We start from the raw sequence: 22,999 nt of genomic DNA on the forward strand, positions 1-22,999 counted from the left end.
CGGGTGGGTGCGTGTGCGTGTGCTGCTTGGACGCTTGGATGCCGGCTGCCCGGCATTGGCATGACTTCACTTTCAGCAACCAAGCAGCCCTGGGGGCCAGGAGCCAGGAGCCAGGAGCCAGGAGCCCAGGAGCCAGGGGACGCCGCCAACTGTGTGTGGTACGTTGCTACAATTGACGCAGTACAGACGGCGCCGAGCCCGTGCCCATGCCCGGCCGGAGGGTTGCGCCGATCCACTCTCAGGCCGGCCAATGGCGACGTTGCCGGCAATCTCGCTTGCTGCGCCGTTGGTGCAGGCAGCCAATCGCGGCGGGCGTGTTCCTGAAATGGCGTCTTGGGCAACAGGCCACGCACGGGCTGAAGAAGAGCGCCACACAAAGTCGGGCGGGGTCGCCCATTTCGGATGGACTGAAGGAAAGCGAACAACCGACGGGTGACGTGACGCTCACTTTCCCACGACGTGACCCTCCCCGTCGTCCCGCCGTTTCGAAACAGCGAGTCTCGGGAGATGCGGCCGAGACGGTCCTGTGTTGCTTCTCAATCTATCGAGGCATCTAGGTAGTTACTCCATACTATACATACGGTACACAAGGTACCTATGGAGTATGTAGGTACACAGGGCGCTGCGTGTACGTACACACGCTGCACTATTATACGACGTGTCCCTTCCAGGCTCCCGCGACTACATGGATGGACCATGAGGAGGGGGGGATGCGGAGGAACAGCCGTGAGAATGAGAGTACATATAGTAGTTACATGGTGCATATATGTAGCGTACCTACTGCGTACATACTGCGTACTCCAGTGGACTCTTTTTTTCGTCTGCGGCACGGCGTCCAGGAGACCAGGTTCTGTACATACAAGCCGGCCCTTGCAACGCCCGCTGCCTGGCTGGGTCCTTCGGTACGTACCTACCGTAGGTAATAATATGGTATGGACTTTGGTGGTGACCAGGGTGGTAGGATAGGGTAAAGTGCTGCAGTACACTATGTACATACACAGTGTTAACTAACGTTACCTGAGGTGGCACAGAAGGGCACCACACGCTGGCAGCAGCAGAGACAAACCCGCATGCTGATGGCGACCAGGGTCTGCCCTGCATGCCCCTTCTCTGCAGAACGGACGGGGGCCGGAACCAACCAACGGAAGAACAGGGCCCATCCATGGGCTTGGTTACCACCCTGGGACGGAACCTTAGCGCAGTTGGCGCCAACGGGGGGAACGGACGGACGGGGTCCCTCTCTGGCTCTCTCACACACGCCCGCACCCACGCCCAGAGCCAGAGAGCGAGAGAGCGAGAGAACCTGGAGAGTAGGGAATCCGACCCTCCGCTCCCACACACCCTCCTGCTCTCCCTCTTCCTCCCCTCTCCTTCGCCTCGGGCTGTCTGTCCTGCCTTTCGACGCTGCCAGGTCTAAGCCACCCTCCCAATTCCCACGGCGGTGAGCGGTTAACCACCGTTTCTTGGTTTCACACGCCGTCGTCGGTTTGGCCTGGGACGATGTCCGCTTGACAATCGGCGTCTTCCCGTCCTTCTTCTTGTTTGCGCCCTACCCACTGAGATTCCCTCCTTTTTTGCATCCCACCCTGGACGACCGTTTTTTTTTTTTTCCTTCCCTCTGTCAGCACGCCCGCGACCGTCCGCTCGTTTTGACCTCGAGTCCCTCTCTGACGCTCTCTCACCGTCTCCATCTTTCCGCGTTGTATCCTCGATAACTCCCCTGCTGCGCGCCGGATCCGGACGAATGCGTGACGCATCGAGCGTGTAGTGGATTACGCTTCCCCGACCCGAGCGAACCTTGAGCTCCGCGACGACGAGAGGCTTGCGTACGCAGCAGACAGACGCAGCGCAGACGCCATGGCGCCCACCGACGGCTGGTGGGAATCCGTCAAGCGGGAGGTCGGAGACATGCTTGTCCCCGAGCTGGCCCAGAGGACCGCCGAGGTGCCGGCGGCCGACTCGCCGCTGCGCCGTGAGGTCCGGCGACAGATCGAAGCGACGACGACGACACCGCTGGCCGTGTTCCCCACCGCCATCAACCGACCCGAGGTTCCCGACGCCGACGCCTCGACCCTGGCTCTGGCCCCGACAACCTCTTCCCCCGTGGTGACGACGACGGCGATCCCGACGACCTCGGCGGCTTCGGCGACAGGGACGGCCTCGCCGACCGGCACGCCTTTGAAGGACAAGGAGGGAGGCGGAGACAACGGCGTCGTGACCAAGGCCGGCATCGCCATCGGCGTGCTGGGCGGCATCCTCGTGGTGTTCGTGCTCGGGTGGCTCATCGTGAGCATGCGCAAGAAGAAGCTGGCGCAGCGGCGGCAGCAGCAGGAGGAGGACGAAAAGATCCACGGGCCCTTCTCCGACCGAGCCGCCGTCTCTCCCGTCTCTCCCGTGCGCCAAGCCCCGAGCAAGGCCCCGAGGCTCAGCCTGCGCCGCGTCAGCGGGTTCCTGCCCGGCTTTTCCTCCCCGTCCTCGGGCCCCGACGGCCGCGGCAGCCGCGGCATGAACATGGCCCTCAACCCCGTCTCGCAGAGCCCTACCCACGGCCCCAACGCCGCCAGCGCCTGGGAACGTCCGGGCCTGCGGCTGAACACGGACCGTCCGGGCACCAGCACCAGCCTCCACCCCAACAACCCCTTCCACGACCGCCACCACGTGGCCGACGACGCCATCAGCCCCGTCAGCTCCATGGGCTCCTTCGACCGCCGGCCCGGCGTGGGCAAGACGTCGGACGCGATCCCGGAGCCCGTCTCGCCCATCATCGACAACGACGACAGCGACGACGACAACGACGACGACGACAGCAGCTACAACGACCGGAACCAGCACCGGCACCTCGGCGTCACCTCGGTGGCCCGCAAGACGTCGATCCGCCGGGACCTCCCCAAGCCGCTCGACCTGACCAAGCCGTCCTCGCCGGGGCCGCAGGGCCTCCGGTCGCCGGCGTCGCCCGGCGGCAGCAGCAGCATGGTGCCGCCGAGCCCCGCGGGGACCGAGTACTCGATGCACTCGATCGCGCCGGGCCAGGTCCCCGGGCCGTCGGCGAGCGCGGCGGCCATCGCGGCGGCGGGCGGGCCGTCCCACTCGACGGTGCACCGCGTCCAGCTCGACTTCAAGCCCACGCTGCACGACGAGATGGAGCTGAAGGCGGGCCAGCTGGTGAGGCTGCTGCACGAATATGATGATGGATGGGTAAGTCTTTTTTTTTTCTTCCCTTATCTCGGCCTTGTCTCCTCTTCTCCCTCTCTCTCTTTTTTTTAAGAAAAAAAAAAAAAAAACAACAAACTGACACAGCCGTGCTTCCTTCTAGGCACTCTGCATCCGCCTTGACCGCTCCGAGCAAGGCGTCGTCCCGCGCACCTGCCTCTCCACCCGCCCCGTCCGCCCTCGCAATCAGCCACAACAGCAGCAACAACAACACCAGCAGCGAACCAACCCGCGCGGCGGCCCGCCTGTCAGCAGCTCGGCCTTCCACTTTGGCCACGAAGGGAGCGGGAGCGGCAGCCCGAGGGCGGGAGGGCAGGGCCAGGGAAACGGCCGGGCAAACAACACCACCGCCTACCGGCCGCAAACCCCCACGCGCGAGTACAGCAGCGGAGGCCCGTACGCCCCGCGGAGGGCCTCGCGCGGGTGGCTGGACGATGCCAGCGACGTGAGTCCTGCGCCTGGGCAGGCTTACTGAGCCATTACCTTGATTAAATGGCCACGGCCGATGAATCGATCGGTCTTTGGTGTTGGACGGGATGAAGAAGAGGAGGAGAAGGAGAAGGAGGAGGAGGATGCCTAGGGGATGTGTGCCCCCTTGTTATGTTGTGTTGCTGTGTCATATGGATGGATGGATGGTGTTTTATTTTTGGGTATCGGGAGGCGGTTGTCGTGTCTTGTTGCCTCTCTCTCTCTCTCTCTCTCTCTCTTTCTCTCTCCCTCTGTGGGGGGGTGTATGTGTGTATGTGGGTGTGAGTGTGGGTGTAGGCGTGGGTGTGGGTGTCCTCTTTTCTTTTTTGACGCTTGCTTGAGACGGATACCATGTTTGTCATGGGCGACGACTACGCAACGACGACTGCCTCCGATGCATGCGGCTTGCTGGACAACGAACGACCCGGTGGGATGTGGCATGTTGGATGAATGAGCGTGGGTGGGTGGGTAGGTGGCGGTTGGTCGTTTGATGTGATGAAAAGAAGGCGCGGAGGCGGGAAGGGGAGTGGGGGAGGGAAGGGCATTATCATCATTATTTTGGTGTTGTTAATGGATGGATGGTCGGTTGGATGGGCATGTGTGTGTGTGTGTGTGTGTGTGTGTGTGAGGAGGGCGTGTGGATGCGTACATAATTCCTGTTCTTGACTTGGCTGGGATTCCCTTGGGGGTGGTTTGTGCTGTTCTGGATGGATACCTTACTTAGCCTGGGGTGCGTTTGTCACTCGCTCGGTCGGTCGGTCGACTGGTGTTTGTTTTGTTTACAACCCGGAGCTCCTGAGCCCACGGGGGTGTTTGCGCGCAAAGTACCTTGGTTGTTTTGGGAAATGGACGTGGCGTCATGCTGGTGTTGGAAGATATATTCCCTTGGTGCGACCGGGTCTGGGTTCGATCGATTTTCATGGACATCTAATCTACTGCCATCCACAACCTTGTCGAGCTCGATAGGTTGGCGAGCTTGTTTGTCTTGCACCGTTTCCCTTCCTACGCCATCTCTCCGCCATCCCTCTTTCTATTCATCCCACCGTCACCGCCATCGCACTCGGGGGAGCCGCCTGCCAGTTCTTCGGCCGCGGCCCCCTCTCCACGACCCACGGCAGGCCTCGGAGCGTCTCGCCCTCGAGATAGTAGCGTGCGCGCCGAGTTACCGGTGACGTTACTTAGGCCGCATCGTTTTCTATGACCGCCATATACCTGTACAGGTTCCGCCGCCTCGAAAATCCTCCTGGAGCCTCAGATGCCTACCATGCAGGAACCCCGACTCGACGGGAGCCGGGATGCTGCGTTCCTAGCTCCGCGGTCCCGGTCTGCAGGACAAATCCAAACGACGGGACGGCGTCCAAGGCTGAAGCGCTGACGGGGGGGCCAGCATGCGAACCCTGCATCTCTTGTTCCAGCGTGGCTGGAGTGGAGTACGTTCACTGGTATAGTGACCGTGTACACAGTAGAGAGATCGGTAACGGTACCATCTACCGGTGCTTATACTACCTAGGTACGGTACCGTAAGTCTGGGTCAGGTTGGTGACCTGGACCCCGGTGTTGGTCTTGTGTACCTCGCATCGCGAGTAACCACCTAACCGGATGTATAGTATAATATGCTTTATAGTGAATCACTATCTGATGCGTTGCAAACAAAACAGAACCCACCCATGCACCTCGCAGGGGCTCCATTCCCTAACCCCGGAAGCGTTGCAGGTTCTTGAGCTGGAGAGAAAGACGGGAGCATGACTCGACTCCCAAGACAACCTGGAAGTTCTGGAAGCTTCCCGCCTTAGCTTGACAAATCGGGCAAGTCTGGGCCCCGCGCTGCCCCGCTCGTCCCCCCGAACTGGCTCTCAGCTTCAGTGGGGGGTCGCCCGCTGTCCGGAGCCCCACCGCGCCGCTAACGGCCGATCGCCACATTTGCGAGGATGGGTGAGCCTCGCATGGCCGACCGCCCTCCCCTCCCCCCGGTTCCTTGTTCAACAGTTGGTTCAAGCTTCTTTTAACTTTATTTTTCTTGGGACTGGTTGATGGCTTTTCGCAGCTGACAGGCCTTATATACCTCGCTAAGGTATATGCTGTGTGTGTGTGACACAACCAAGGTGCAATCCTTCCGCAGAGCCCTTGTATAACTGCCATCGGTATAGTACCGTACCATCTTTTGCCTCTCTCTGCCCTTTACACCCGGTGGCCCGGTGGCTCTCCCTCTCTGCTTCTCCCTTTTGCCTTGAAGTCTTCATTTCCTCCCCACGGATCACCAACAGCAACAACGGCAACAACAACAACAACAACAGCAGCAGCAGCAGCAACAACAACAACAATACCGCGCAGCTCGATCCCCACCGCCCGAACCCTCGGCGTATACATATGCTCCGATAGCGCGGCCTATAGAAAAATAAAGCCTCTTGTCGCCCTTGTCGCAACCCCCCAAGCCAAGACTCCTCTCACGAGGAACATGCCGTGAAACCCCCGAACCCATCCCAGCAACGTGACGACCACCCTGCCCCCCCTACCCTACCCAAACAAAAAAAGGGAAAAGCCAAACCACCAGACATGGCCAAATCTATACAGCTCAAGGAGGAAGGCAACCGCCGCTTCCAAGCCGGCGACTACCTCCAGGCCGAAGCTCTCTACTCTCAAGCGTACATCGAACCCTTCCCCCCCCCCCGTTTCTCTCCCTTTCCCTCCTCCCCCTCCGCCGGCCGGCCGACTAACACCTGGGTACCGTACCACCAGCATCATCGCCGACCCAACCAACCCCGCCCTCTACACCAACCGCGCCATGGCCCGCCTCAAGCTTTCGCAGTGGGACAACGCCATCGCCGACTGCTCCGAGTGCCTCCGCCTCTCCCCCAACAGCATGAAGGCCCACTACATCCTCTCCCAGGCCCACCTCGCCCTCCGCGCCCACGACGACGCCGTCCACCACGCCCTGCGGGCCCACGCCCTCTGCATCGGCGACGAGGCGAATGCCAACAATGGCAGCGCCGGCAAGCCCAGCCACCAAAACAGCCTCGCCACCATCACCGCCCACGTCCTGCGCTGCAAGAAGGAGCGGTGGGACCACCTCGAGAAGCGGCGCGCGCGCGAGACGTCGGAGCTCGAGGCCGAGGTGCTGGAGCTGCTCGCGCGCGAGCGCGAGCGGGCGCTGCGCGAGGCCGACGAGAGCGGCCTGGGCGAGGCCGGCCGCCAGGAGGTCGAGGACGAGTGGCGCGCCAAGGCGGACCGGCTCCGCGACGTGTTTGAAAAGGCCCGGCCCAGGGAGGACAGGAAGCGCCGCGTGCCCGACTGGGCCATCGACGACATTAGCTTTTGCGTCATGGTCGACCCCGTGGTGGTGAGTCAACGCTCCACCCCACCCCCCCCCCCCCCTCCCTGACAAGAAAGGGAAAAACGAAAAGAAAAGAAACGGGAGAGAGGGAGTGAGTGAGTGTGTTGATGCTAACGCGTGGGACTGCGTGGCCGCGTCCGTCTCCTCTCCAGACAAAAACAGGAAAATCCTACGAGCGCGCCTCCATCGTCGAGCACCTCCGTCGCCATCCGCACGACCCCCTGACCCGAGAACCCCTGTACATATCCGAGCTGCGTCCGAATCTCGACCTCAAGCAGGCCTGCGATGAGTTCCTGGAGGAAAACGGCTGGGCCGCGGATTGGTAGCGGCCTGGGCTTGGCTGGGGTTGGCTGGGGTTGGGCCCCGGGGGTGGGGAGGTTGGGAAGCACCGGGGAGAGGGGATGAGAGAGTTTTGTTGGTGTATTTGCTTGTTGGATTTTTGTTTCTGGTTTTTTTTTTTTTTTTTTCTTTTTTCATTTCTGTCTCAAACCTCGGCATAATCGTCAAACACTGGGGGTAGGCAGCTGGTCAATCGGTCGGTGGGACAGGCGGGCGGTCGACTGAGGGTTCTCGGTTGCATAGCATGGCGTTCAGGGGGGGGAGGGGGAGGGGGGAAGCGGGAGTGGCGGGATGGCGGTTGAGCGGCCTGGCTTGATAATAGAGAGGGGGTTTCATCTTGAGCATCGAAATCCTGAGCATTAGAGCCTCGGGGTGTATATGGATGAAGGAAGCCTTGCATCGTACAGTAGGCATGTGGCAAACGGCGATAATAGCTCAGATACCCTGACCTAGAAGAAATCATGACAACCGACAACCATCATGATATCGTACCATGCACAGCCAACCTTCTACGATGATAAATAAGCGTGCGGGTTGATGTGCTCGGCAACCCTTCCAGCTGCAAACACAATTCTTATGCCTGTAAGCTACATATATATACATGCATATGCCCCCTCCTCCTCCCTCCCAGATCATTCCTCTAAGGTCCCGGTGATCATCGCAGACGTCCGCCACTCCAATAAACAAACAAGTATATATATATATATCCCGTGCATGCCTTATGCCCTCATCATCGCCGTCATGTTGGACCCGTCCCATTGCGTCACGATTTGTCTCATGAGACAAAAGAGACTCCGCCGTCCAAAACATAATATCCCATCGGTATTACCCGCTCCAAGTCAGGTTAGGTAAGGGAAGGAAGGCACCAGAAGAAACCCTCAAAGCCCCCGATTCCCCTTTTTTCTTGTTTTTGTAAACGCATGTGCTTCCCTCACGCGAGACTCCAGACCGCAAAGCCGGCGGAGGCGGCGGCGGCGGCGGCAGTGGAATCCTCCTCTTCTTAGCCGCTCCGACCGCTCCTGCTCGCGCTTCGGCTTCCGCTCCTCTGCCTCTGCTGCTGCTGCCGCCGCTGCATCTCGAACCGTCGCCTCCTCCGCTCATACTCCTCGACGCTCTCGCCGACGGCGTCGTCGGGCTCTCCGGGCCTCTGCCCGGCGCTCGCCTCCACCGCCGTCTCCTTCTCCTCGGCCCCCGACCCGGTCCCGGGCCCGGAAGACGAGGAATTCACTCTCCCTCCCGCCCATGGCGTCCTCGATCTCCCTGGCGGGCTGCCGCTGTGCCCCTTGGTGATGCTTGGGCCGTACCGCCGCTCGCGCTCGTCGGCCCCGGGCGAGGAGAAGGTGTGGCCCCTGCCGCGGGCCTTCTCGGACGCGGCGGCGCGGCCGCGCTCCCAGTCGCTGTCGTCGCTCCCGCTGTCGCTCTCATTCCCCCCTTCCTCGCTCTTGCGTCGACCGCCGCCGCCGCCGCCGCCGCCGCCGCTGGCCTTCCTGCTCCCGGCCCGGGCCGACGGCAGGGAGGGCATCGACTGCGCAAAGGGAGGCGTGTAGGCGCCCGTCCGGCCCAGAAGGATCTCGCCGCTCGTGCGCACGTCGGGCGGGTACGCGGGGGCGTGGTTCGAGTGCGAATCCCCCTTGACCAGCCCCAGCGTCTCCTCCTCGGTGGCGCCGCGGATGTGCGGCGTCGAGTACCCGCGCGACGAGATGCCCCGCGAGGTGGGCCGGCTGCCGCCGCCGGCGCTGTCGGTTGGATTGTGATGGCGGCGGAACATGTTTTGGAACGAGAACTGGCGGCGGGCCGAGTTGGCCGGGGGCGCCGCGAGGGCCGGGCGGGTGACGTCGGCGTCGTCGCTCTCGGAAGAGGAGGATGGGTTGCGGGCGTGCGAGGCGGAGATGGTGCGCCCGCCAAACTGGACGCGCCGGGAGGATTCGCCGCCGCTGGTGCCGGGGGGCACGCGGTCGTAGGGAGGGTCGGACCTGGAGGCCGCGGCAGCAGCGCCGGCGCCGGCGCTGCCGCCGCGGCCGGGGACCGTGACGGAGGTGAGCTGGACGGGATGCATGGGGCTCTGCACGGTAGGGAGCCTGGCGGCGTCTTGGTCGCGGCGGAAGTCGGGATGGCCCGGCAGGAGGACGCTGCGAGCGCGGGAGCGGATGGAGCCCACGAGGTTGGACAGGGCGGGGGAGATGGGCCGGTTGGCCTCGGCCAGCTCTTCTTCGGTGGGGATGTGCGACCAACCCAAGGGCGGGTGCGGCGTCGGCGGGGCCAGGAACGTGCCGCCGCCGGGCAGCGTCGTCGGGGTGGTGGTGGCGGAGCGGTAGCTGCTGAAGGTGCCGGTGCGGCGGCGGCGGATGCCGTCCCACTCGTACTTGGGAGCGCCGTTCTCGGAGGGCGGCTCGAGGCTTTCGAGCAGCTTTTCCTCCTGGAGGCGCCGGAACTCCTCGAGCTCCATCTTCTGGCGGGTGGCCGAGAGGCGGCGGACGATGGCGGCGGTGCCGCGGATGGCGTCGGCCTTGGGCTCCGTCTCGGGCTGGGGCTGCTCGGCGATGGTCTGGATCTGGTCCAGGTCCCCGGCAAAGACGGCCGCGTCGGGCACGTCCTTGGCGGACTTGGACAGCTGCAGCAGGACGACGCCGGAGCAGATGGTCAGGAACCCGTTGACCACGGTGATGATGGACGCGGGGGTGCCCTTGAAGCCGCGGAAGAGGATGGCCGAGCTGATGATGGTGGTGCTGGTAAAGTAGACGTAATAGGTGGGCGTGACGAGCGCGGCGTTGAAGAGGTTGAGCGCTTTCTGGGAGCGACGGTTAGCCAAGAAACGGTCAGGGCCGATGCCGTTGGTTTTCTCACATTCAGGTAGATGATTTCGGTGAGCAGGGTCGCGATCACAAAGACGAGCAGAACGTAGAGAAACCACTGGTTGAACTGGGGTCTCCCGCCCGCCTGGGCGATGATGGCGGCGCCCAGGCCCTGGGTCGCGACGACGCTGAGGCCGCCGATCCAGCTGCAGATGGAGATGTAGACGAGCATGTTCTTGCTGCCGTACTTGGGCCCCAGCCAGAAGGCGGCGATGGCGCAGCCGACGATGACGACGCCGGTATACGTCAGGAACAGCGGGTGGATGACAAAGGACTGCATCTCCTCGATGTTGGCGACGGCCGAGGACGGGGGCGCGTTCATGACGATGACGACGGAGCCGACGATGCACAGGAAGCAGGCCACCTTGCCGACCATGCTCAGGCGCTCCTTGAGGAAGATGGCCGACAGGATGGTGGTGATGACGACGGACAGGGCGCCCAGCGGGGTGACGAGGATGGCGTCGGTGAAGGCGTAGGCGGCAAAGTTGAGGCCCTCGCCGAGGATCATGAGGACCATGCCGGCCCACCAGTAGAAGTTTTTGAGATAGCCGTAGCCCTCGCCGGCCACCTCGTTGTACTTTTCGTTGGCTCTGAGAAGGCCGACCTTTTTGAGGACGAACGAGGTGCCGATGAAGGCGCCCGAGCCAACGGCCAGGCCGATGCCGATGGCCTTGAACACGGGCGGGCGCTCGCCAGCCCCGGCGACGGCGCCCCCGGCGCGGGCGTACAACTGGTGGCCATGGTCGAGGGCGGTCGCTATGCTGTCCATTGCAACGGCAGCCACCACAGCGACGGCCAACAACGAGGAGAGGAGGAGCGGCGGCGCTCACGCCGGTAAGGCGAGGGCGTCAGGAGGAGGAGGAGGTGGTGGTGGTGGTGGCGCCGCGTCCAAGGGCGTGGGGGAGGGGAGGGGTTGCGCGAGGACCAGCCGGCGCAAGGAGGGAATCCGGGATGGTGCAGAGCGTTGCGTGTGTGACCTCATGAACTCGATGGCCGATTCCCAGTCGTCATGGCCGTGACAGCAAGACGAGAGCCGTGTAGTAGGTAGCTGATGCCGATGAATGCGAACTGACTCGGGCAACACGCTGGCGGTGCTGGTGGCGACAGCATATGGACAATTGGTCCTGTCCAGCGTAGGGTAGGTAGCTAGGTACCAGCCAAGGTACGTCCGAGGTTGATTCGGTTACAATTGCTCACAGGGCTCCCAGCCAAGGTTTCCACCAGCAGCCTGTCGCTATCGCGTACCGTGTGTGTGTAGTGCGACACGAAACGGGTACCGTTTGGCGACTTCGAGACGTCTGTCGTCCGAGGGGGGGATGCTCAGATTCTCAGATGCTCCAGAGTGGTGGATGTGCAGTCCAGGGGGGGATCCTGAAGATTCGGGGTGGGCAAGGTTTGGGGGGGGGGGGGGCGTGGTTCGGTTGCTGTGCAGTGACGAGAGGGGGAGGGATCCACCAAAACACAGAAACGGGCCCGGGGGGGGATCCTGAAGATGTAAGTGACCCAACGGCCCGGTCCCCCGTTGTTGTGTACTGTGTACATACTGCTACAGTACTATTGTACCCATGTACAAAAGACCAAAAAAAGACCAATATTAATCGCTCATGGAAACCAAGCACCGGAACCAACCGTCAAAAAAGATTTCTTCACTTGTGCATTGGGCTGATATGCGATATGCATGGGTACAAGAGAAAAGCGCAAACCACATGGAATGTTTTGCTGTGGCCGACCTGCTAAGCTTCCCAAACAGGCTTGGCCACAGCAACCAACAGGGGGGGCTGGTCCGCAGGCCCTGTCGTCCGCAAGCGCTCAGCTGAAACACAGCACGGGACACCCAGGAGAGCAAGAAAAAAAAAATCACCGTGCAACACCGGGGAGGTGGCCAGACGCACAAAGACCCCAGAGAGGAGCCTCGGCTGGGGGGAGGGGGGGAGGGTCTACTGCGTACTGCTGTGTGCTGCGTAGTACTGTGTAGAAGTCGTCGCGAATCCACTTCGTCCAACATTCTGCAAGATGACGGCGACCTGCCCGCCACATGATTCATGTCCGCCGACAGCCGCCGCCGTGTGTCTGATGATGAGATCATCTTCGGGCCTTGAGGGGGAGGGAGGACCGCGCAGATCGCCGGGCTCCAAGTTTGATAGGCTAGCGTACGTCCAGTTAGTTGACGACCTAACTACTGCGTAACGTATCGGCTGCCGTCTCTGGGACAACGCCAAGGCAAACCAGAACCGTCGTGTAACCTCTCCACTTTACTGCCCGCCTAGAGAAAAGAAATCTACCCATGTCCTACGTACGTACAAGCAGAAACCGGGTCGTGATGGAAATGCCCGTCTCCTTCACCTCCAACGCCAGATATCTGTCCGAGCGGTAAGCGTACTCATCACCTGGTATTTTGGCATTGCCGTGTTTCTCGATGCCTCCAAGCCTGCCTCGTGCGCAGGCGCCTTTGCGACAAGGCCGCGATGGCGTTGGCTGGAGCTCGCCCCCCTCGCCGGGTCCTTGGAAGAGCCGAGGATGCATGCGCTCAACGGGGCTGGTCGGTATGCGGAGCGGGGTCTACGTCTTTTCTACCTAGGTACCTGAGACATCCGGGCAGGAAGTGAGTGACTACGTACTGTGGTATAGTAGGTGATTCGTATGTACAGTACCAAGCTGCCTGTTGAACGGTTGAACGGAGGCTGCGCGCTGCAAACGCATAACACTCCAAACCGTTGATCGGCAGCACGCGCCCGGGTAACAAAATGGACGGTCTGCGAGCGGCATACCGCGCGGGATCTGCAACCCAGGGGCCCCAGGCCTCGGCCGTGGGTGGCCAGCTGCCAGTTACACCATGCCGCGAGTGGCGCCATGATGTGCTGAACCGCCGCCGATGGCACAGGGTCCGCGACTGCGCATCGCACCGTTCAGTGGCATCCGGCCTGGAGCCGCTGCGCGTTATGGTGCCGCATTCCGCATGTCTATCTGCCTTCTGTAGTAGTAGCTACTGGGTTCCAATACAACCCATGTAAGCGAGAGGACGGTGCTCTGTGAGCCGATACAACAAAGCATACCACCACCCGGTGCATGATTCGGGCGCCGCACCCGACAGCGTCGGCTGAAATATCCGTACGATGCGCACCTTATTGCGGACCCAGACTCGGCGACGGCGGCCATCGTCTGATGTTTGTCCAAGGGCTGAGCCGACCGCGGGATCTTTGAAGCGATGGAGATCCTACCGTCCTGTTTTAAGGGGGTGCGACGATCACGGGCAAAAATGCCCGTGCGGCACCCATCGTACGGTCTCGGCGTTGAGGATGGGGCCCGGACGGCGCTACCCATCCGCATGGACACACAGCGGGGGTGCTGAGCGCGCGGGCTCTGGAGCGCTACCGGCAGAGGTACCCGACCCTAGGCTGCTTGGCTGGACCGTTGCTGTCGGTGGAAGCGCCGTACCTGAGATAACTACCTCGTATAGGGTTTGCTTCGCATAGACAGCTGCCCGCTGCGGCAGGGATCCTCACAGAATGGATTCTGACGAATCCTCCATCTACCTGCTTGCTCTCATGACGTCCCAGCCTACGCCTAACGAAGGAGACGAACAGGAGATCCCAGAGGGAAGACTCGACCACGTCTTCTCGTTACCAAGGGATCTCCTCTCCCTTTTGCGTTACAAACCGGCCCGAATTCTCCAAGGTCAAGGCGTCGACCTGGGTGCGAAATCCCGATCAGCACCGCTGCCTGCGGGATGGACACGCAAGCGGAGGGGAGACCTACCTGCTCAATCACCCCGCGGGCGCTCTCTTGCACCGTCAGCGGCGGCTCCGGCACTCCCAGCTCATCCGCGAGCATCTGGCCCATGCTTGTCTTGACCCATCTGCGGCGACAATCCCATCCAGTCAGCAAACCACGCCATCCACCTCAGAAAGAAAAGAAAGAAAGAAAGAAAAAAAGAAGGAAAGAAAGAAAGAAAAGAAAAGAAAAAAGCCAAAACATCTTGCTCACCCAGGATGGATCACCCCAACCGCCAACCTCCCCTTCAGCTCCGCCGCCACCATCCTCACAAAATAGTTGGCCGCCGCCTTGCTCATCCCGTACGCCGCCATGGGGAAGCACTCCCTGCCCAGCAGCCCGATGCTCCCCACCGAGCTGCTGACGCTCGCAAACTTCCTCTCCGCCGCCGGCTTCCCCGACGCCTCCAGGAGCGGCCACACCGCCCGGAACACCCCGACGACGCCGCCGGCGTTCACCTCCCAGTCCCTGCGCGCCCGCTCCGCCAGCCCCGCGCTCAGCACGCCGCCCGCGCCGGCGGCGGCGGCGCCGGCGTTGGAGATGACCACGTCCAGCGCCGAGATGGCGTGCTCGGACGCGAGGCGGGCCGCCAGGGTGGACAGGGAGGCGGGCGACGCGACGTCGAGCTCGAGGCGGACGAGGCGGCTGGTGGGGTGGACGGCGGGGGAGGCGGCGAGGGCGGAGAGGGCGTCGCCCGGGGCGGGGGGCTGGCGCGAGGTGGCGACGACGGTGGTGTCGGGCCGGGCGAGCAGGAGGGAGGCGATGCCGAGGCCGATGCCTGGTGATGCGGCGACGCGCGTGGTGGCGAGCTGGGTAAGCGGCTGCGTTGTGCGAAGAATAACGATGCTGTAGGCTGCGGAAGAGAAGGAATGCCATCGGAAGGCGGGGGCGGTGGAGAGGAAGGGGAAGTCAAGAGGTACGTATGCAGGTGGTCAGGGTCCAAGCGGGGGAGGAAGGGGGGATATATGATGCGTGGGTGCATTGCGGGTGGTTGACAAGAAAACTAAGGGGGAAAAGGAAGAGCGGACACGGGGAACATCCATCGGCCACAGGGCCATCTTACGGCCAACGTACCCCTATTCGCGCCGGTAACGAGGTAAACGGTGCTGCTGGCTGACATGTTGAGCAGCAAACCCGGATGGTCGGAGGGGAGAAGGGGGGGGGGGGGGGGATGAGAGACAGCAGGTAGGTCCAAAAAGACGAGAACGAAAAGGCTGAAGAACCGATGCTCGCCAGCACACGTCAGGTAATAAGCGAGGAAATCCAGACACAAGAGCTCGACGAGGAGCCACGGAGAGCGCCTTAAATACTCGTCCAGAGACCGACCACCGAGATGCTATCTTTGTACAGCCACGGCCAATAAGCTCGTGCGGGATTCGTCGATGCGACAATGTCTACCGACCGTCTCGGCGGGAGGGGTAACTATTACCTACCAGGAGAATGCTAGGCGGTTGCTCCGGACGTCTGGTTGTTGACTAAGCCCCTGGGTTGACTAAACATTGGAGCCTCGGCCGCGGCCAATGCGCCGCGGTGGTGCAACGCAGCGCAGCGTGGCGAGCATGGGATGACAAAAAGAACGGCGGAGCAACGATTTGTCACAGCGCTCCCATGACAGCAAAGATGCTTTCTCAGAAAAAAAAAAAAACCTCAAAACATAAAAATAAGCATAGCTTCTCGCTGGCCCATGGTATCGCCACCCCCCCGGGACTCCCAAACGCCATGTCAACCTATACACGAACACACCCCTCCCGCCCATAGGATCCAAATCATCCATGTCAAAGCTGCCTGCCAAAACCGTCCCATGACACCGAACCCGTGCTCGATCAAGCCTTGACCACCCATCCGGCATTCACCATAAAATCAAAAATCCTCCCTCCTTTTTGCGAATCCAACCGGCAGATCTCCTTGGCCTGCTTCTTCTTGAGGCTCCCGTTGCCCTTCACCGCCTCCTTCAGGATCTGCTCCTTGATCATCAGGTACGGCTTCGGCTGCAGCCGCAGTGTTTCGCACAGCTTGACCTCCTCCGGGGTGAGAAGATGCAGGTCCGGCGCGTTATCCTGCGTGAGCACCAGGGGCTGCACCCCGGGAATCGGCGGCGGCGCGTAGTGCTGCTTGTTGGCGGGCGCGGGGGTGCCGTTGGCGACGACGACGACCGTGCCGCTGGGTTCGGATTTGACGACGGCGCCATCCGCCGTGGTTGGCGCCGGCGTGGGCGAGCGGAAGCTCGGCGGGAGCTCGGGGGCGACGAGCAGGGCGGCGCCGCTCGGGGGCTCTGGCGGCGGCTGCTGCTTGCTTCGCTGGCTGGTGGCGAGGCGCTCGCGGTCCAGGGACCCGAGAGGGATCGACTTTTGGATGCGCAGGGCCTTCTCCTGCTCGTACTTTTCGCCGCTGCGGAGGTCGCCGATGCGCATCTTGCGCCATTCTTGCAGCTGGGCGATGGCCTGGCGGAGGTTGAGCTCGTCGACCAAGCCCTGGCAAAACTGCTCGAAATCGACGCGGTTCATGATGCGCGCGAAGGGCTTCGCCTTGTTCAGGAGGTCTCGTTCCTCCTTGGACCGCTTCTTTTCGATCTTTGTGTTCTCGCGGTAGTCCAGGAGGTTGTGCTCAAAGATGACCTTCTTGCGCTCGGCGCGCTGGGTCAGGCGGCAGTTGTAGATGTCCATGACGGTGAGCTTGAGCTCCATCTCGGGCTCGAGCTCGCCGGTGCGCGGGTTGATGCCGTCGCCGGGGTCGAACTGCATCAGCTGCACCGCCTCCTCGGCCTCGTTGGCGTACTCGGTCTCGAACTCCAAGCGGCCGGGCATGTATCCCTGGATCTCGTGGCACGCTGGCACGCTAGCCGTCGGCTTCGTCTTGGGCTGCAGCGCGGGGGCGTTCTTGGCGGCCTCTCGTCGCTCCTCGATCCTGCGCTTCTTACGGGCCTGGAACTCCTCCCGAGAGATTTCGTTGGCTAGGTCCATGTCGTTGGGGCTGCATCGCTCGGGAAGCGGGAAGCGGGGCGACTCGACGTAGACCTTGAGGTAGTGGTCGCGGACCTCGTCCTTTGTCCGGTAGCCGCCAATGTGGTCGGCGATGTCGGCCCACGACCCCAAGCCGTAGATCTCGGCGCCCTCGAGGAGCAGGAGCTCCTCGTCGGCTCCCCATTCCCGGTCGAAGATGGGGAACGAGTTCTGCTCGATGACGCGGTACGGGTGCGTGGCGGGCTGGTGGGCGTTGCTCGAGGCGCCGTTGGCGAAGCAGGGCACGCAGAGGTCGTAGTCGTTGCAGGCGCTGTGGGCGCATCGTATCCGGACCTGTTGAGGCCGGGTTAGCACCGGGTCGCCAACGGCATGTCCCGCAGCTCCGCAGCCTCCAGCGGCGCATGCGAACCAAGCCTGCAAGAAGGCCGACGCCGGCCGAAGCGCGGAAGAAGCCGGGCCGCACTGACCGTAGACGTGATATCCGCCGAGCACACATCGCAGACGTATTTCACGCCGCCCTCACCACCCCTCGCGGCGATTTTTTTGCGGATGACACCCATCTTGGCGCCGGCGCGTTGGAGCGGCGTTCGGGGGGTGGAGAGGTCACGGTGACAGGGGTATGGGCCGAGGGCGCGGCGGTCGCGCGCGAAGCAAGATGGCGGGCCAAAATGTTGGTTTCGCGGGGATTCGAGGATGCGCGATCCGTGGCAGGTGCGATGCGACGCGTAATTTGATGGAATTCGATGAACAATGCGGTGAGGCTTGATGGAATCGGCGATGAAGATGCGCGGGTGCGCGGGTGCGAAGGGGTTGCGGGTTGTGGTGTTGGATGGCTTTCCAGGCGCTTCGCCAATGGAGAGTGTCCTTTGGGCTTCGAGGGCGGAGCATGCCGGCTCCGGGTGGCTGCACGTTGGAATTCTGCCGGGCGGTGTGGAGCCTGACCTCCTGGGTCCCCGGCACGTGCCAGGGCTGTAAGAATGCGGGACGCACGGTGTAATGACGGGTAACGTTCCCTCGTAAGCTTACGAGCCAGCCCATTCAATGCCCCTCCAACAGGTCCCATAATAGCCTTAAGTTACTGCTGTGTAGTTGTAATACTGCGCAGAACATCGCTCCGGATGGAAGTGCAAAGCATCCTCCCCTCATGAACCCTCCAAGGTCTTGCAACGCCTCCCGTTTTCTATTCAAGTATCTAGATATCGGGATGAAAATTCAAGGTCTTTTTTTTCGGCATGCGTATTCCATGGCTTACCCTTCCCCTTTCCATTCCACGTGTTCCACACGTTCTGCTTGAGTTGTGTTGTCATCGTCCTACCCCATTTACGATACTTGTAGGTTCCCTTGCCCCCCCACCTCCTCTCCCACTTTCTGGACTGCCGGGCCCCGACCTCATCCTGCTGTCACCGTACCTATCTCGTCGTTTCCCCCGAGATGTGCATGAATGCCTGGAAACCGGAATGATGACCCAGTTGTTGCTTCATCGGAGTGGGTAGGTAGCTTAGCTAAGGTACTTTATGATGTGTCTTCGAATCTACGTGTGTTGGTTATGCTGCACCAACCCCAACCGCTAGAATATCGCCCATCAAAGCCCACCAACCCCACCCCCTGGTGACAGACCGAGCGCCTTGGAGCAACCAACCTGCTGATTCCCCATAGGAGTGTGAGGTGCCACGGTATACGTTCGTGCCTCGATCGCCTCTTATCCTTTTGACCCGTGCTATTTTCTTGCTTCTCGCTCCGGTTCTTTCGCATTCTTCCGAGCTCTTCCAGACAGAAGCTTCTCCTCCTGCTTGTCTCGTCCTGTCACCAGCCAACATGTCGGACAAGTTGCTCGACGACATTTCCCACCGCCGATACAACCCGCTGACTGGCGACTGGATCTTGGTATCGCCTCACCGTAGCAAACGGCCATGGCAGTACGTCTTCATCCGGGTAGCTTAGCAAAGCGTCCGCCACCCCCTTGCTAACGCCGAGAAAGAGGCCAGCAAGAGGCCCCCTTTCGGGGCGACTTGCCTGGGTACGATCCAACGGTACGTGCGTCCCGGCGCGTAGAGAAGAACCTCCGGATCTGACCCCCCCCCTCGACAGTGCTATCTTTGCCCCGGCAACCAGCGCGCCCAGGGAGACCAGAACCCGCCGTATCAAAACACGTTTGTCTTTGTCAACGACTACAGCGCCGTCAAGGAGACGCAGCAGGACTACGCCCCCTCCTCCCGCTCCAGCGACGGCGAGGACCTTGCCGCCCGCCTCCTCCAAGCCCAGCCCGTCACGGGCCGGTGCTACGTCCTCACGTTTTCGGCCAAGCACAACGTGACCCTCGCCGACATGGCTCCCGCCGACATCCTCCCCGTCATCCAGACCTGGACGCGCATCTACGCCAGCCACCTGTCCGCCTCCCACCCTTTGCGCCCGCAGGCAGACAAGGCGCTGGCCTCCATCCCGCCCAACCCGGACGGCGAGCTCGCGCCCCCGCCGCGGCAGCTGCGCTACATGCAAATCTTTGAAAACAAGGGCGCCGCCATGGGCTGCTCCAACCCGCATCCGCACTGCCAGATCTGGACGACGAGCGTCCTGCCGGACGAGCCGGCGCGCGAGCTCGCGCAGCTGGCCCGGTACCGCCGCGAGCATGGCGGCCAGCACCTGCTCGAGGACTACGCTCGCCTCGAAACGGCCCGGGGGGAGCGCGTCGTGTGGCAGAACGACGGGTTCCTCGTGGTCTGCCCGTGGTGGGCGACCTGGCCGTTCGAAGTGCTGCTCATCGCCAAGAGGCACGTGCGCGGGCTCGTCGAGCTTACGGAGGAGGAGAGGAAGCAGTTTGCCGAGGCGGTGGGGGAGGTGGCGAGGAGGTACGACAACCTGTTCGAGACGAGCTTTCCGTACAGTGAGTGTTCTTTGCCCCGGCCTGGAGGTGTCTGTGGGCTTGGCCATCCATGGGGCGCGGCTGACGAGAAGAGAGCGCAGGCTCCGGCATTCACCAAGCACCCATCGATTGCACCGAGGAAGAGGCCGAGGCGAGCTGGTTCCACATGCACTTTTACCCTCCGCTGCTCCGGTCCGCAACGGTGCGCAAGTTTCTCGTCGGGTACGAGCTCCTGGCGGAGCCGCAGAGGGACATCACGCCCGAGCAAGCGGCGGAGCGGCTCAGGAAGTGCGGGGGCGAGCTGTACCGGAACCTGCTCAGCTGAGGGAGAGTGGTGGAGGTTGGTTTGGGATTCATGGTTTCCGGTTCGTAAACAAGGAGTATGAATTTTCGAGGCGCGGCCTTGGGCCGTGTGGTCATAACAAAAGTAGAAATGCTCGGCAGCATCTCCCAAGTCTTTTCCCTCCCACACCATACCAGCTCACCCTTCTCCGGAACCCACCCCCCTCACGCCCCCGTTTCTGCCTGCTGCGCGCTCACTGCACGTAGTGATGGTACTGCAGCAGCATCCAGAGGGTGCCGCTGTAGGCGGCGAGGAAGGGGAACGCCTGCGGCCCGCTGAAGCGGATCGTCTTGAACACGAGCGTCTCGGACGTGAAGTGCACGGCCGCCACCACATGGGTCAGCAGCGCCATCTGGTACATGGCCGGGTTCTCGATCTGGTACGAGGCGTAGAAGCGGATGATGCCCGCCAGGAACGTGTAGGTGCCAAACAGGCGGCCCGCGAGGGGCGTCACCTGGTCGACAGCCTTGGCGGCATCTTTGCCCGTCGACGAGGCCGGCTTGAGCTTGCGGGTGCTGTCCTCCGGGTTGAAGCGCTCCGTCTTGGGCGGCAGCGCGTTGTTGGGCACAAACAGCCCGTTGTAGATGCGCCGCGTGTAGTGGAGGGTGGCGTAGGGCTGGAGGCTGTTGCCGACGGCCACGATGGAGACCTGGGAGGGTGGTGAGCCGGTCGTGCTGGGCCGCGGGCTCGTTGCAAGGGGATTAGGCGGCTTACAAGAAAGAGGTAGTAGGGGAGATACCCCTTTTCCGCCGAGGGCAGGTACTCAAGGAGCGAGGCCATTGTCGCGCGATGCAGCGTCGGGAACCTAGGTCCCGATGCAGACCGAAGGCGTCACGGGGCGTTGTTTATTTGTCTCGAAGAAAGACAACAAAGGAGGCGGTGGCCTTGCGGCGATGTGGCTGGCTTCCGTTGCGAGGGGAAGGCTGAGTGATCCAGTCGTTACTGTGTACACAGTAGACGCGGCAGCACATGGAACTTCCAGGTTGAACAAATGCCAAGAAATTTGACTTCAGCTGCCCGGTGAGGACGGGAGGTCCAGTCTGGGCGCCCTCTTTCTCTCGATCCCCCGGGGGCGGAATGCGAAGCCGTGCAGCTGAAGAGCCCAGTGGAGCCACGAATGGATTGCAACCTGGGAAGCCTCGGCCGCTTGCCAGTGGATCTCTCAGGCACTGGAGCACCAACGGGCCCCACAACGGACGCCAAATTGGGGCGTCGGGTCCCATTCCTTTCCCAAGCATCCGGTTCAACGATTTTCTTTGCCATCAACCGCGCCCAAGGGTTCGCATCTCGTAAAGAGTCCCAAAGGCATAGATTTGCCCGCGTGTCTCACCATTGCCGGCGGCGATATCCCCCCCCCCCCCCGGCTCCCCCCCGTCGTCCAGCTTCTCGATTCGCAAACACCATGGACAAGGCCCTCGAGCTTTGGAGCTCCATCCCGCAGCCGGCGCAGTGGGCGCTGGCGGGGCTTGGTGCCCTCTCCGTGGCCAAGGGAGCTCTGTCGTTCCTCCAGCTCGTCCTGAACTGCTTCATCCTTCCTGGAATTAACGTATGGCTTCTGCTCTCCGTCGAGACCCCCCCTTCCGCGACGCTAACCGTCCCGCCCTCACCAGATCCGCAAGTATGGCAAGCGTGGCGTCACCTGGGCCGTCGTCACGGGCGCATCGGACGGTCTTGGAAAGGAGTTTGCTTCGCAGCTGGCCGCCAACGGCTACAACCTGGTCCTCGTCTCGCGCACCCAGTCCAAGCTCGACGCCTTCGCCCGCGAGCTCACCCTCAAGTGGGCCAACCTCCAGGTCCAGACGCTGGCCATGGACTTCTCCCAGGACAACGACGCCGACTACGAGCGCCTGGCCGCGCTCATCTCGGACCTGGACGTGGGCGTCCTCATCAACAACGTCGGCCAGTCGCACAGCATCCCCGTGTCCTTCCTCGAAACGGCCCGCGACGAGCTCCAGAACATTGTCACCATCAACTGCCTGGGCACGCTCAAGACGACCAAGGTCGTGGCGCCCGCCTTGGTGAAGCGCAAGAAGGGCCTCATCCTGACCATCGGCTCGTTCGCCGGCTGCATGCCCACCCCCTACCTCGCCACGTACAGCGGCAGCAAGGCGTTCCTGCAGCACTGGAGCGAGTCGCTGGCCTCGGAGCTCCAGCCCCACGGCGTCGACGTCCAGTTCATCCTGAGCTACCTGGTCACCACCGCCATGAGCAAGGTCCGCCGGACGAGCCTCCTGATCCCGAACCCCAAGCAGTTTGTCCGCGCCGCCCTGGGCCGCATCGGCCGCGGCAGCAGCGAGAGGTTCCCCAACACGTACACGCCGTGGTGGAGCCACGACGTTTACAAGTGGGTCATCGAGAAGACGGTCGGCGCGACGAGCGCCATCACCATCCGCATCAACCGCAGCATGCACATTGACATTCGCAATCGGGCGCTGCGCAAGGCGGCGCGGGAGGCAAAGACGGCCAAGTCGCAGTGAGCCGACGGCAACACGCTTCTCTGGGGGGGAACAAACAAAAAAAAGTCGAGGCCTTGAAGCCTAGATGAGTAACAGGGGAGGAGGAGAAGGAGGAGGAGGAGGGGTCAATATGGAAGCTGGTTTGCCAACGGATCAGGTTGACAGTGATGATGATTCATTCAGATGGCCCTGCCCTCCCTGTGTGTTTGAAGTACCCGCCTCCCCTCCTGGTACCTATTGAAAGTCAATTGTGTTGGTGGGCAGATGGGAGATGGGATAGGATTCTTGTCCCGTTTGGCCTGACGAAGGCATTCTAGTAGTATTACCAATTAGAGGTATTCATCGTGCAGCACATTTCATTGTCCATCTACATGGGCGTGTCCAATGTGGCTCCCGTCTCTCTCGACTT

The 22,999-nt window shown here is 62.0% G+C and overlaps 8 protein-coding genes across 8 annotated transcripts; 4 read left to right on the forward strand and 4 right to left on the reverse strand.

Annotated features, from left to right (window-relative positions):
• Window positions 1-1,857: 1,857 nt before the first annotated feature.
• On the forward strand, window positions 1,858-3,685 carry VTJ83DRAFT_4502 (uncharacterized protein; the record flags this gene model as incomplete). Its single annotated transcript, XM_071010999.1, has 2 exons — window positions 1,858-3,195; window positions 3,314-3,685. The coding sequence occupies 2 exons, from the start codon at window positions 1,858-1,860 to the stop codon at window positions 3,683-3,685; spliced, it is 1,710 nt and encodes a 569-aa protein (XP_070865952.1).
• A 2,546-nt stretch (window positions 3,686-6,231) lies between these two features.
• On the forward strand, window positions 6,232-7,335 carry VTJ83DRAFT_4503 (uncharacterized protein; the record flags this gene model as incomplete). Its single annotated transcript, XM_071011000.1, has 3 exons — window positions 6,232-6,320; window positions 6,415-7,015; window positions 7,162-7,335. The coding sequence occupies 3 exons, from the start codon at window positions 6,232-6,234 to the stop codon at window positions 7,333-7,335; spliced, it is 864 nt and encodes a 287-aa protein (XP_070865953.1).
• Window positions 7,336-8,348: 1,013 nt separating this feature from the next.
• Window positions 8,349-10,969, reverse strand: VTJ83DRAFT_4504 (uncharacterized protein; the record flags this gene model as incomplete). Its single annotated transcript, XM_071011001.1, has 2 exons — window positions 8,349-10,136; window positions 10,193-10,969. 2 exons carry the CDS (start codon window positions 10,967-10,969, stop codon window positions 8,349-8,351), a joined length of 2,565 nt encoding a protein of 854 aa, XP_070865954.1.
• A 2,851-nt stretch (window positions 10,970-13,820) lies between these two features.
• On the reverse strand, window positions 13,821-15,091 carry VTJ83DRAFT_4505 (uncharacterized protein; the record flags this gene model as incomplete). Its single annotated transcript, XM_071011002.1, has 4 exons — window positions 13,821-13,889; window positions 13,957-14,056; window positions 14,212-14,824; window positions 15,046-15,091. The coding sequence occupies 4 exons, from the start codon at window positions 15,089-15,091 to the stop codon at window positions 13,821-13,823; spliced, it is 828 nt and encodes a 275-aa protein (XP_070865955.1).
• A 703-nt stretch (window positions 15,092-15,794) lies between these two features.
• On the reverse strand, window positions 15,795-17,491 carry VTJ83DRAFT_4506 (uncharacterized protein; the record flags this gene model as incomplete). The annotated part of the gene is made up of 2 exons (XM_071011003.1): window positions 15,795-17,264; window positions 17,399-17,491. 2 exons carry the CDS (start codon window positions 17,489-17,491, stop codon window positions 15,795-15,797), a joined length of 1,563 nt encoding a protein of 520 aa, XP_070865956.1.
• Window positions 17,492-18,746: 1,255 nt separating this feature from the next.
• VTJ83DRAFT_4507 (uncharacterized protein) lies at window positions 18,747-20,116 on the forward strand (the record flags this gene model as incomplete). The annotated part of the gene is made up of 4 exons (XM_071011004.1): window positions 18,747-18,847; window positions 18,910-18,961; window positions 19,020-19,812; window positions 19,893-20,116. The coding sequence occupies 4 exons, from the start codon at window positions 18,747-18,749 to the stop codon at window positions 20,114-20,116; spliced, it is 1,170 nt and encodes a 389-aa protein (XP_070865957.1).
• Window positions 20,117-20,327: 211 nt separating this feature from the next.
• VTJ83DRAFT_4508 (uncharacterized protein) lies at window positions 20,328-20,914 on the reverse strand (the record flags this gene model as incomplete). Its single annotated transcript, XM_071011005.1, has 2 exons — window positions 20,328-20,783; window positions 20,849-20,914. 2 exons carry the CDS (start codon window positions 20,912-20,914, stop codon window positions 20,328-20,330), a joined length of 522 nt encoding a protein of 173 aa, XP_070865958.1.
• A 622-nt stretch (window positions 20,915-21,536) lies between these two features.
• Window positions 21,537-22,611, forward strand: VTJ83DRAFT_4509 (uncharacterized protein; the record flags this gene model as incomplete). The annotated part of the gene is made up of 2 exons (XM_071011006.1): window positions 21,537-21,680; window positions 21,745-22,611. 2 exons carry the CDS (start codon window positions 21,537-21,539, stop codon window positions 22,609-22,611), a joined length of 1,011 nt encoding a protein of 336 aa, XP_070865959.1.
• Window positions 22,612-22,999: the final 388 nt, after the last annotated feature.

This window comes from Remersonia thermophila, chromosome 4, assembly GCF_042764415.1.
Source record: "Remersonia thermophila strain ATCC 22073 chromosome 4, whole genome shotgun sequence".
Classification (NCBI taxonomy): Eukaryota; Fungi; Ascomycota; class Sordariomycetes; order Sordariales; family Chaetomiaceae; genus Remersonia; species Remersonia thermophila.